Source organism: Mytilus trossulus, chromosome 9 (genome assembly GCF_036588685.1).
Source record: "Mytilus trossulus isolate FHL-02 chromosome 9, PNRI_Mtr1.1.1.hap1, whole genome shotgun sequence".
NCBI classification, from domain to species: domain Eukaryota; kingdom Metazoa; phylum Mollusca; class Bivalvia; order Mytilida; family Mytilidae; genus Mytilus; species Mytilus trossulus.
The window spans coordinates 14,127,172-14,141,093 of NC_086381.1; the positions used below are offsets into that span (position 1 = coordinate 14,127,172).

The 13,922-nt window shown below is 30.4% G+C and overlaps 1 protein-coding gene across 2 annotated transcripts; it reads right to left on the reverse strand.

The window, feature by feature from the left end:
* Window positions 1-741: 741 nt before the first annotated feature.
* LOC134685180 (nitric oxide synthase-interacting protein-like) lies at window positions 742-12,933 on the reverse strand. 2 transcript variants are annotated; one of them, XM_063544666.1, is made up of 10 exons: window positions 12,915-12,933; window positions 8,045-8,186; window positions 7,262-7,314; window positions 6,777-6,888; window positions 5,526-5,613; window positions 4,828-4,946; window positions 4,220-4,336; window positions 3,211-3,281; window positions 2,584-2,692; window positions 742-1,619 (listed from the first exon to the last, which is right to left on the reverse strand). In XM_063544666.1, exons 2-10 carry the CDS (start codon window positions 8,165-8,167, stop codon window positions 1,548-1,550), a joined length of 864 nt encoding a protein of 287 aa, XP_063400736.1. In that variant the 5' UTR covers window positions 8,168-8,186; window positions 12,915-12,933; the 3' UTR covers window positions 742-1,547. The 2 variants fall into 2 exon arrangements, with proteins under 2 accessions (XP_063400736.1, XP_063400735.1); XM_063544665.1 differs by lacking the exon at window positions 12,915-12,933 and adding an exon at window positions 12,319-12,396.
* Window positions 12,934-13,922: the final 989 nt, after the last annotated feature.

Here is a 13,922-nt window from a genome sequence, read left to right on the forward strand (position 1 = left end):
AGTTTGTTCAGAAACTGACTTGTTTAATTACTTTCATTTAAAATAAAATCATTTGCATGATTATTAGTTATTAAAAATAGCAATAATTCATTTAATAATACAAAAACACAATTGAATACAATGTCCATCCTGTACATTAACCATTTACTAAAAAACAATTATTAAAAGTCTGTTTATCTCAAATGCTAGTCAATAATATATCGTTCACTTTTTGCCATTTTTAATCAAGAGACTTTTCAAGAAGAAATTTAAAGAATTAGAAACAAAAAACAAATAAAAAAACAATACAAAAATGAAAAAAAAACAATTAGAAAATTAAAAATTTTATATGAAATTAACATGATTAATGACTAAAACAATATTTTATTCTACATGTTCTGCATTTTCAAAAAAAGGTGAAATGTCAATTTCAAAAGAAACCTAAGTTACCTGTACAGGTAAATATTAATGAAACATACCAGCTGATAACTTCAACCCTGATTGATTTTAACAGGTAACATAATTAGATAAAAAGTCTACCTAGTATGTTTTATGACCCCCAATAAATTGCCAACATCTTAAGATTGAATACCCCAATAAATGTTCACCATTGGATGTTGACCATGCAAGAGGGTGGACATAACTAAGAGGATGTCACGGGTTGTACTGTATATGACAATGGCCTTCCTTAATTCAATTTTGATTGATAACAATCAACCAGCTACTTCTAGTTAAGAGTTTATTATTTGTTAGAACCATGCATGTTGTTTATTTTCTTTATTTGTTGATAATGGTTTTATAATACAAGTTTATAATATACATTTAATACACATTTTGTAGTGGACATAAAAAAAACAATGCAAAATATACACATATCCACTCTTGATTGCACAAAATATCCATTCTTTATAAACAATTCATACACAATGTAATCAGTACTTGAAAATAGGTTTACATGTATTTCTTCAAACTACTAAAAAAATATGGAACACTACAACAGTACGCAATATTGTTATAATTTAAAAGTAATAAAAAAGTATAATGTCTCATCTCTGAAAGGACTATTTGCCACTGAATAGCCATATCAATATTTAACTACCCCGGTAAACTTTATATTGATATTTTGAGAGGATACAACACCATGGCTTCTACAACCCACTTTAAAAACAATACTTATAAAATAAAATAAATAAACAATAAAATTCATAAAACTTAACTTCAAATTTTGGTTGCCCCATGCTGACTTGAAGCTCCTAATGTTTATACACAGATCAGCCTTTCCTGGAACAATTCAACTTGATGTACATTATTTTATTTTCCATTGAATACTGATTTTATCTCTTATCATCAATTTTTAAAAGTCTGAAACATGTTATAAAAGATCTTCACGGTTTAAGCCATGACAGAAGGGCCATATTTTTAAAGATCTCCACAGTTTAAGCCATGACAGAAGGGCCATATTTTTAAAGATCTCCACAGTTAAAGCCATGACAGAAGGGCCATATTTTTAAAGATCTCCACAGTTTAAGCCATGACAGAAGGGCCATAATTTTAAAGATCTCCACACTTTAAGCCATGACAGAAGGGCCATATTTTTTGCCCTCTAGTGTGTGTCCTGATGCTGAATATCCAGATGATCCCTGAAAGTACAGATATACACTGTTAAAAACAATTGTCTTTTTTTTCAGATTAATAATTGTTAAGGTTGCTTGAAATATATCCATTCAAAAAAGCAAAATTGTGACTTCAACATGAAGAACAGCAGTAAAGTGATGTTTCTTTTATTGAGGTTTATAAAGTGTGAGAAGGGATTTTGTATAATGACCTGATACACCATGTCATTTTCTTTTCATTCCATAATTGAAATCGATATCTGTGTCTTTTAACTTATATTTAAAAAAAAAATGCAATCTAATAGTCTTAAAGAAGGGTTTTCCATAAAACAATTTATTCAAGAATATCAACTTAATAATAAACAAGTGATTGATATTTTTTCATATATTAAAGGAGGGGTCTAAATTAGCACTGGTCCGGTGGTCCGAGACCAGTAGAATTTACGTCAGACCAGTAGATTTTGTTAGCTGGTGGTCCGACAGACCAGTAGAAATTGTTGATAATAATCACTGATTACAACACAATTTAAGTTTATTAACAAACTAAAAATACCTGCGAAACAAATTTCACTGTACAGGGATGTTATTATTTATATTAGTGTTTGTGGAATGAATGCCATAATTTAGGACCAGTAGATTTGGTGCCGGACCAGCAGATTGAATTTTACCTTTCCTTTAGTTAAATGGAACATAACAAAAGGTTAGTCCTAACAATCTTATGATATTCAGATGTAAATACATGTACAAAGACATGGTCTTAATAAAGTTAGTCTTCAAAAAATATAACAAAACCAAAATAATAATAAGAGTTAACAAGAATGTGTCCACAGTACACAGATGCCTCACTGGCACTATCATTTTTCTATGTTCAGTGGACCGTGAAATTGGGGTGAAACTATAATTTGGCATTTAAATTAGATAGATCACATCATAGGGAACATGTGTAGTAATTATAAATTTTACTTTTCAAATCATACTTTTCCATACTTACTCTTTGTAAAGGTAGGATGTCTTTGTCTGTCATTTTCTTGCCATTAATTGGATCCAACATGTCTTTCTTTATCAACTTTTCTACACATTCCATAGTTACAACACTGCCTCTGAAAGATAAATCAATTTTAAATGTTCAATTAAATTCATTCCTTTATCCTTATCTTTAGAAGAACTATCCAATGTTTCATGTCCTAAAGAATTTATAAAATGAAATATTCAAACAAGCAAAAAATTTACATGCATTAGGAAAATTCATAATAAAAAATATACACCTGTTTCAATTTTTAAATCAGATGTTTGGTTGTCGCTTTTTTTTTTGGCCCATTACCACTGTTGCTACTGTCTTAGAGATATCACAAAACAATTTTATCAGTACAATTTATATCATGGCAACATAATAGTTAGATCATATTTCTTAAATAAATCCATTAGCTATTTCATATAGTTGGGCAATACCGTACTGGTATTTCATTTACATATGTAATTACAATATGGTTTCACTTTATTGAAACTAACTAATTCATGAAGCTATATATTATCACAGCGGCAAGTGTCTTAGCTATAATAAAAGGAATTTTAAACTTTTCTATCAAGATTTAGCTATATACAGAAACATGAAACTTACGAAGTCTTAAGAACTGCACATGGGACAGAATTTCCAAGGACATCATTTGTAACAGCACATACATATCTAGCCTGTAATAACAATATGTTATAAAGCCAGGAAATATTTTCAGAATTTTAATAATATTATTGTAGAAAGTAAAAAGCCACAATGACATATAATATGTTCCCTTTTTAAATTTTTGAACATAAACAAAGATAATCGAATTTGTACATTTATAATATTTAAGGAGTCCTACACATATGTGATCCTTAGCTGATTTCAGTGTTGTTCATAATTTATTGCTCAACTTTTAACCTGTACTTGGCTTTATAAATTTTACATCATACATTGTATATATTGTAACTAATAACAATATGTGTGGTTGGTTTTCCATTATTTTTTCTCATTGCACAGATGAAAAATATTCCATTGCCCATAACTGACAGAAAGATGTCCAGTTGACCTTGACATTGCCTGGATAAAACATTATATACTGCAGCTGTGTTATTTGAGCAGTCAAATTGATTTGACCGTATATTCATATGTCATATACAGTCACTGACCGTATATCACCTTGTTTATGACGTTGACAATGCATTTCCGTAGAGTTTTATTTATGACGTCAATAAAACATACAGGTTCGCGGAAATTTTACATCGTCCCCTTCAAATTTAAAAATGATGTTTTTTACCCTAAATATTTCATTTAGAACAGTTTTAAGAGCTGCAGCATATAAAGAATAACCATACATTGTCTCGAAATATCAATCGGTTATTTGTACTCGGCTCGAAACAGGTAAAAATGCTCTGCACAGCCTCGCTTTTACCTGTTTCTAAGCCTCGTACAAATAACATTGATATTTCGAGACAATGTATGGTTATTCTATATTTATCTGTTCTTTTAACAGACAGAAGAAGCTAACTCAATATCAAAGTATTAACTACTGACAAAATTACATACATTATTCAGATATTGAAATTTCAAAGACAGTTTTAAACACTGTGTAAGCATTGTATTTTTATCTTACCTCTTTTGAAATAAGAGCTGTTTTAGAATCTCTGTCATTTATTGGTGTAAACTTGACATCAATAAAATCTTTTAACTTGATTGGTCTACCACTCATTGGACATCTTACTTTTTCATCCTAAAATGTTAAGATAAATTTTAAAATATTATCAAAAGAATTTAAAATATTATCAAAAGAATATAAAATATCTTCTTGTAGCAGAACAATTTCTCTTGAGCCTCTTATATCATAAGAGATATAGAGAAAACAGCAATCAAGTTGACTGTAAAAAAAAACAAAAAAACCCAGCCATTTTGACCTGATGAAGCAAAAATAGTCTGAAAAACAAAACTTTTATCAAATTAAAATTTGATTAAAAAAAAAAAAAAAAAATTGTTTAAAATCATGTAAGAATTCTTTCTTATCAAATCCATTAAATCTAGAGGGCAACCCCCACAGAACTATCTTTTTGATCTTTGGAATCCTTCAAAGTAAAAGTAAAGTTTGTTTATTATCATTAATTTGTAGCCTATGCTTTGTTGGAATTAGAACATTGATTTGTCTTCGAAGCAAAAGAGTGTCATTTTATAGAATTGTGGTAAAAACTGTATATAAAAGCACACACTCACAGGTTTCTCTACTTTAGTAGGAGCAGCAGCTGGTGTTAAAGCAGGGACCCAGAAACTGGGTAATTCTTTACCTTTACCATTGTTCATGTTGCAAATACTTTTATCATCTTTACCACTGGCTGTAAAAGTATAAATAAACTGTAGACACATGGATTATCTCCCTTGTATATAATTAAATGATGAAGTCAAAATTCAAATGATTATTTCTTTAACATGTTATTATCTAAATAATTCAAGGAAATGTCATATGACTGAAGGAGAAGAGGAGGGGGCATAATTTAACCCCATCAGTTTGTATATATGCATGTTCCAAGTCAAGAGTCTACAACTCATTAGATGTTGATTGTATATCATATTTGTGTTGGTTTTTTTTGTGTGTTTAAATGAAGCCATTGGTACCTCATTTGAATTGTTTTACATTATAGTTATCTAATTTCTCGGCTTTTTGAACCATGCTATGTTGTATGTGTTTTGTTCTCATTGCTGAAAGCCTTTAGTTGCTTACTTTCAAGTCCTTTGGATACTGGTGAGAAATTTGCAATTATACAACATCTTCTTATTTTTATATAAAAAGAAAGAAACTCTCCTTGTAAAATATTTTAATCTTGAATTTTGTAATATCCCTTACATTTAGAAAAAAAAATTCATACTGACAAAATACTCCTATCACCAGTAAAAGGTCTTTATATATATCATACCATTTTTGTCAGATGGGGCTTCCACATGACTAATAAGTTTCTGTTTCTTTGTTTCTAACTCTGCTTTGGCTAATTCTTGTAGTTCTTCCTGGAAAAAAAAACCAAAAGTGTACAAACCTATTACTAATGTTTTTTTCAAGAAAACAACGTAAATTTTTTTATGTTCTGGGACTCTTTCATAAAAACGCTTACGTTTAAAATTTATCGTAAGTTTATATTATTAAAGTTATACTGAACTGTGTATGACATACGAGTAATTTTTCTATTAAGAATTTAGTGAAAATAGCTGCAGTGGTATAGGAAGTACACCGCAAATTCATGGTCCCATTGCTTTCTATGTTAAATTCCTCCTTTTCAAGCAGGCACACCTCTTTTGTTTTAAGTTCAAATAAAGTGGCAATCACTGCATTTCAAAGCAACACTTTCATGACTTTATGGTGTCTTGTACTGAAAAAATCAGCATACCTTTAATGGTATATAAGAAAGAACTGGTTCCTGGAACTTTGAATGTATCAAAACAGGTACTTCAGATCTGACAAACAGACAAAATGTACCTTCTTTTTAAATTTGTTGCAGTTTTTTTAATATTCAAAATTAAAAGTCCAAAGGTGTTCTACAATGATCACCAGTCCTTCAGCTTTCATTTGATACCAAAATTACCTAAATATTCTACATATTTTGAAAGTTACACTCATGCATAGGAACTATTTTGTGTTAAATATGTACTACTTTCTGGTATGTGCTATCTGTCCAGGCCACCTATGTTACACCTATAAAAATGTCAATTAAATAAGCAGATTTATGTCAATGCCGACATTTATTGTTAAATTGCCCATCTGGAGCAGAAAACTTGGTACTGTTAATGTTGATAATTGTAAATTTTGTATCATAACACACTTATTCATCTAGGCTTTATCCATTTTTTACTTTCAAGTCTTCCAATGAAGGTAAATTTCAAAATTAACATTTAGACTTTTTTTATCTGATATTATATGACAATCGTCTATTAAAGTCATGAATTGAAACATATATTCTACATTTAAATCTTAATCATTGCCAATCTCATTTAAATATTCCTTAGCAGCAGCATTTTAGTAAATTATTAATCAAAATGGAATATGGTCAAATCAGTGAACATGAATTTGACAGTTTATGCTCCTTTAAAACCATCAGTCAGTATCATGACATCAACATTGCATTGCTTTAGTAAAAAAAGATGAAGGAAATAAACAAAATATAATCAATACTCACATTAGCTTTATTTATCTGTTTTCCATATTCTTTCAACTTTCTTGCAATCTGCTTCTTTTGTTGTATGATGAATTCTAGTATAGCTTCTTTGTCATATAGAAAACCTTCTGGTCTATATAAACACATAAATAAATTGTCAAAATCATATATTCTACTATACTCTGTTATTGCATTAATGTAATAGTTTACATCATCATGTAAAACACACTGTTTATATCTTACATCTTTAAAACTAGCCATAGAGTATTAGACAATTGAAAAAAAGTTATAGCTGTAGGTAAAAAATGTTCATTAGTAGAAGTAATATGCTTTTATTTCCCTGGTATATCTTTGCAATATAAACCATGTATTTCCCAAAATATGCCCATCCCATAATAGTTATACAAGTCAAAATGATTGGCAAACTGTGTTGATGCTAACATCTAATAAAATAGATTAATAATAAAATTCAAAATCAAAATCAATACATGGCAGAAGACACTCACGTTACAATAGGATTCCTGCATGGTTGTAGTGTCAGACAACAACAGTCAAAATTCTAAAACAAACAAACAGTAGTAGTGTGAACATCAAGCATGTCATATATGCATGTGATAATTAAAATCATTCTAATGGGAATATAATAAATGTCAAGTAAAGCATGAAAATAATTTTCAATAGTTGTATAAACATGATAAATATTAGATCCTTTTTTTATATATTTAATATCAAAACAATTCCTAGACAGGTTCCAAATTACAAGCAAGACTTAAAATGATCATGTTAATAGGAATTTATCCTACTTAAAAACATATTCTTAACATGTTTAACCCTGCCGCATTTTTGCGCCTGTCCCAAGATAGGAGCCTCTGGCCTTTGTTAGTCTTGTATTATTTTTTATTTTAGTTTCTTGTGTACAATTTGGAGTTTAGTATGGCGTTCATTATTACTGAACAAGTATATATATTTGTTATGGGGCCAGCTGAAGGACGCCTCCAGGTGCGTTGAAGACCTGTTGGTGACCTTCTGCTGTTGTCTGTTCTATGGTCGGGTTGTTGTCTCTTTGACACATTACCCAAATTTTATCTGATACTCCATTGGAAGCGAACTTTGGATGTCAGCAACATATTCATGACATGCATGATAAAGGATGACATTTTTTTAGTGTGATCTAGGAAAAAAGTATGTTAAAATGAATTGCAATATTTAAATCAAAAATGATTGTACATTAAATCAAAATTTAACACATATCATAATTCAACTGTTGAGCCCTATAAAAACTGACCAACCTTGATTGAATCTTTTCCAAATCTGGCACTTTTACTTCCATAGCCTGATGATTTTGTATCTCTCTGCCTTTCATGGTATGTATACACTGTTCCTGCTGTGCAGTTCTTTGAATGTCTTGTCATTTTGTAATGTAATTAAAAGCTAAAAAGATTTTAAATGTAGTTAAAAAAATCTGTTTATATACATGCGTTATTACATGTACATGTATATATATCTGCATCATTAAATTATTCATAATTCAGTATTTTATTCTTCCATAGTACTGCAGAAATAGCTAGCTTAAAGCTGAAATAAATGCAAAAGGAACTGCTAGACTTTCATAAGTCACCATAACATGAATACAGATTTTTTTTTGACTTCATGATTTATAGTCTCACAATAAAAGCTACGATTCCCTATGTGCCGATCCCTCCCACATAGTTTCGCCAATCCAGCCCGATGTTGATCTGTCCCCATATCTAAACTTCCACTAAAGTCGAAATTCAGCCCCAATTAACAAATATATTTAAAAGGAACAAAAATGAAGATATATATTAATTGTAATTCATAAATGTTTATAAATTTTATAAGAATGTAAAAGATGTAAGGTAAAAAAAGACCTTTGACAAATATGTATAAAGCAATACGCTGATAATGTTTTCATTGCTGACAAGTTTTCAAGATCATTGGGTATAAATCAAATATATATAATATTAGTGTATGAATTTATTGTTATATTATAATAGTGCTGATATGAGAGTCAAAATGTGCATTGGTAGTTATTTTGTTGTTATCTTGCAATAAAGAATAATGATAACTACTTTTTTTTTTTTTTATCTTAACACAGCTATACCGGTATATTTCATACTTCACTTACATTTGTATCTGTTGTCAACAATCATAGATACATTTAAAAAAATTCCATAGAATATTCATTATTTTATTATGGGGCCAGATTGACATGGGGCTGGATTAACTTGGGACGGATTGACTTTGGAACAGATAGACTTGAGAAGGGATCAGTTTGGGGATGGGACGACTGGATACCAATGTTACAACCAGGGTTTCCCCTGGGTCAATTATTTTTTTCGCCACCTCTTTCGCCAAAACAATATATTTTTCGCCACTTAATGATTTTTTTAACCAAGTAACACAAATATATTTTTCTTTGAAAATTTTCCTTTTTATCAAGCCCCCCCCCCCTTAAATGAGAAGTGGTTTTTACATCAAAACGAAGCATCTTATTGCTTGGAACTGATCTCGTGTAAGGTGTAGTCATTACATTGAAGGGTTACTCTCATGCCAACCTTTTGAATAGATTTCTTCATAACGACAGTTTTCTTTCTTAGACCATCGTAAATAAGTAAACCTATATGCTTGAAACACGTGTGTCACTGAAAAGATTTTGAAGTACCCACTCAAATCAATGATCTATATGAAAGTTAAACGATAAAGTTTTAAATCAGAGACCTGTCTTGCTTTTGAACTTTTTTCGTCATAAACAACAATTTTCATTTCTGGACTATCATTAAATTTAAAAGAAGGAGAGGACGCGAAATTTTTTGGTTTCAAACACGTGCGTCGCAAAGTGGTTAATAAATCCTTTAAGTGACATGTGATAGAAGCCATTTAACCTTATCATTTTGTCATAGCATACAATCAACACCTTTATTAATTAGTCCTTTGATGTTGATAGCTATGAATGCAATCAGCTGATTATTGATTTTGTAAATTATCTTAAAGAGTTCAAGGTGAATTCCGAGTATTGTCTGATCGGTTAAGTCAGAGAAACCCGAAAAAAGTAAATAAACAAGATGGCTGAAAATAAATCTTTATATATATTTCTTTCGCCGAATTCTTTCGCCAATGACGAATTTTAATCGCCACAATGATTATTTTTTCGCAAATTGCGAAAATGGCGACTGCCAGCGGAAACCCTAGTTACAACATAAGCAACATGTCCAATCTCACATGACAGACTCCTTCTATCTAATATAGGGGTTCGCCAAGGGGATAATCTCAGCCCTAACCTTTTTAAATTATTCATTAATGACCTCCCTGAAATATTTGATAAAACTTGTGACCCAGTTCAACTTGGTTCAATTCAGTTGAACTGCTTATTATATGCTGATGATGTAGTTTTGCTGTCTGAAACTGCAGAAGGCTTACAAAATAGTTTAGATAAGTTGTGTCTGTACTGTAATAAATGGGGATTAGAAATTAACCTTAAGAAAACAAAAAGTTTGGTTTTCAACTGTACAGGAAAAATAAATCATTCATCTTTTAAATTAAATAATTGTCCTATGGACAAAGCTAGACAGTATACATATTTAGGGATAAACTTCAGTGCCTCTGGAAGCTTTACAGAGGCTAAACATGATCTATATAAAAGAGGACTAAAAGCTCTTTTTAAAATTTATAAAATATTTAAAGGTCATAAACCCAAAATTAAAACTTTACTTCATATATTTGACCAACACAGTTAAACCAATTTTAACTTATGGAAGTGAGATTGGGGTGCTTTAGATTCACAAAAGTTAACAGAAAAAGGAGATTGTTATTTTGAAAAATTATGTAAAGAACTGCAAACTGAATCAATTCATTCTAAAATCTGTAAATTTTCACTGGGAGTAGGAAAGAGAAGCACAAATATGGCAGTGATAGGTGAGCTTGGGAGATATCCTTTATTTATTGAAGTTATAGTTAATATGTTTTCGTACTTATCACGTAAGTACTTGTCACGTTTAACAAGTACAGAGGACCAATTAATATTGTCTGAAGCTCTCCTTGTATCAAAATCCTTATCAAACCATAGTAAGAAAAGTTGGTTTAATTCTATAAATTCATTAGCAAAATACTTAGACATAGATTTATCATAAGTTTTTAATATGAAATCGAACTTGAAAAGATTTATTTTAAACAAACTTTAATTAAAGTATAATAAGTTGTGGTATTCATCTTTAAACGATGACAGAAAAAATATGTCATTTGAAAATAAACTTAGAACATACAGACTTTTTAAGAGAAATATATATTTTGAACCTTATTTGGCTATAGGTAATAGGAATCTGAGAATTCAGATGACAAAATTCAGAATTAGTAATCATGATTTAGAAATAGAGAGAGGCAGATACAGGGGACTTCAGGCAATGGATAGAATTTGTAATCTTTGTAAAAAAGAAGTGGAAGATGAACTCCATTTTTTACTTAAATGTTCATCTTTGGAAAGTGAGAGAGTTTCCATTATTTCCAACATAGTTAAGAGTTACAAAAACTTTCACAATTTAGACTATCAATCACAATTTATTTGGCTAATGTCCAATGAAGATAGTCACATTTTTAATCAAGTAAGCAATTTAATTAATAATCTAAATGTTGTTTGAAAACAACTACATGTATTAGAAACTTAGTGAGTTTATATATTTTACTGTAAAAAGACAGAGGCATAATTTAGAAATTTAGATATTTATAAAGCTTCTCATTTAAAATGAAGGATCATGAAAGCACCAGGGGAAAACCCAGAATATTTAAATTTAGTTTCCTATATTCATTTTTTTTTAGGATCACTGTATTTGTCAAGTTGAAACATGATACATTTTATGAATACACATTAGTGTGTCTTTCTTGTCTTTTCCTTGTAATCATTGATTTAATTGTATTCAAATAATTGTAATCATTTTGTATTCATTGTACCAAATTTAAATTGTGATTATTCTGCCTGTAATTGACAATAAAATATATTATTTTTCCATTGAAAACGATTGCAACATGTCATATCTACTTTGAATAATAAACTCCAGGGGCAGATCCAGCCATTTAAAAAATTCATGGTCCCCATTCAAATGCATTGATCGTCCCCAAAAAAAGGGGGTTGCAACCCCCGGAACCACCCCCCCCCCTCTGGATCCGCGCCTGAACTCAGAACATTGCCACTCTGTAAATTTAACCAGATTGACTAGGTAACTGCATTTGACCTGGTTCAAACATCATGAACATAGGATTTTTTTCTTCTTCTTCTTTCAATACAGGGTCAGACTCTTCTTGAGTGTATAATTCATAAAAAAAAAACAACAACATTTACAAGAAGGGAAATATTTTACTAAAACCAAAATCAATATTTAATATTTATGTCAGTACTTTTGAGATTCAAGATCAAGGTGTATTTACCATTACAAATTTTGTGAAGATTAAAAATTGTTATGCTTTGAAAATGTTAAAAGACAAGTCAGCCAACATAGAAAACTAATGAAATACCTAGATTATGTAAAAAATATGGCAAAATGGGAAAACTTACTTCAAGAAATAAGAAATGTCAGTTCTTTATTCACCGGAAGTTGTTTTTAGTTAATTGATTATCTCCCCATACCAAGTATTAGCTTTTAAAAAGCTTGTTTTGGAGGTAAGACAATTCGCCCCATTGCCATGTCGTTCCCTCCCCTTTTTTTTTGCAACTAACTCGCCCACTTTTTTAAATCCGCCCTTTCTTTTCTAACTCGCCCAACTTTCTACAAATCAAAACGTGATCCTGAAAAAGGGTAATATAGATCCCGTAAAATTCAATCATGCTAACTCGCCCCACTTATAAAGAAGGGTGAAATCCCAAAGATAAATGATAAAAAGATCTGCCAACTCGCCCTACTCTATATGAAAACTTATGTACACAGAAAAAATATCATTTCGGATTCTAATGAAAATCAATATTTAATATATGATTATGACGGAATTTAAATGATGCTTCTTTTCAGTGTGTGTAAAAATTTGGTTGTAACTCTTTTATATGAAGATAAGTTGAAAGTACTCGCATTTTATATAATATTTTTAAGAATACTATTTTAGTAACAAACGGAAGTTGTATATATGATAAACTAAAATGTTTATTTTGATGCCTACCAGAAGAACAGCATCGGCAGCAGTATATATACTAATAGGAGCTGAGCCCATTGAGTCGGGTTACAGTGATATGCAGTGAAGTTTAGCATTTGATAGTTCATTGATAACATTCTGGCGTATCATAAACAAACAACTTGTAACGTCTCATTTCATTGGCCGAAAGATTTAAATACAACAGCAATGTAGTCAGTCTAGTCAGTGTGCACGTGAATTGACACAGGTGACCGACAATGGAATTTACTATGTTACTACGAACGTAAAAACAATGATTTGTATAGTTTACTAACCTTTGGCCAAATGATTTAAATAAATGTTTTGCTAACTTCAAATAGTGGGGTGGAAATAGTCTACTGATATTCTAAGTTCTTTATGCATGCAGCAACTCAATTATCTTGTACCCGGCATGATGAAAAATATAAGGATAAAATAAAATACATGTGCCACTTTTATACGGATGAATAAATGGACCGCTTTTAATTTCTTTCATACCTACGATAGGTTATAATCCTTACAATGTCGTAGTCACTTATAAAGTATTTCATAATACTGATCCTGCTTTACAATAATTAATGATGGGTTGCACTGACATTCCTCCTTTATTATTTTCATGCTAAAACATACACACAGTAGCTACCATAAAATGAGGAAGTTGTTCCCCAAAGATAGAAACAAAATAACTAATCGTATTATTTGTGCACCTGAATGAATTCAGTGAAGATTATTTCTTTCGCATGTTTGGAACTAAATAAATATTAATACTTGTGAGAAATGTCGTAGTTTATAAGGAACAACTCCCGTTTGAATTGTTTTTACATTGTCATTTCGGGGTCTTTTATAGCTGACTATGCGGTATGGGCTTTGCTCATTATTGAAAGCTGTACGGTGACCTTTAGTTGTTTTAGTCATTGTGGTCTCTTGTGGAGAGTTGTGGCATTGGCAATCATACCGAGTATGGTACAGTATTCGACAATCGATTGATTCGACAATAATTTTTTTATAGTATAATTA

Excerpts from the sequence above, each read along its gene's own strand:
- LOC134685180 (XM_063544666.1), bottom strand. The coding sequence starts at position 8,167 with ATGACAAGACATTCAAAGAACTGCACAGCAGGAACAGTGTATACATAC. Across the intron at positions 5,614-6,776 it reads AACAGATAAATAAAGCTAAT|GAAGAACTACAAGAATTAGC; the intron begins GTGAGTATTGAT and ends TTTTTTTTCCAG. Across the intron at positions 3,282-4,219 it reads CAGCTCTTATTTCAAAAGAG|GCTAGATATGTATGTGCTGT; the intron begins GTAAGATAAAAA and ends TTGTTATTACAG.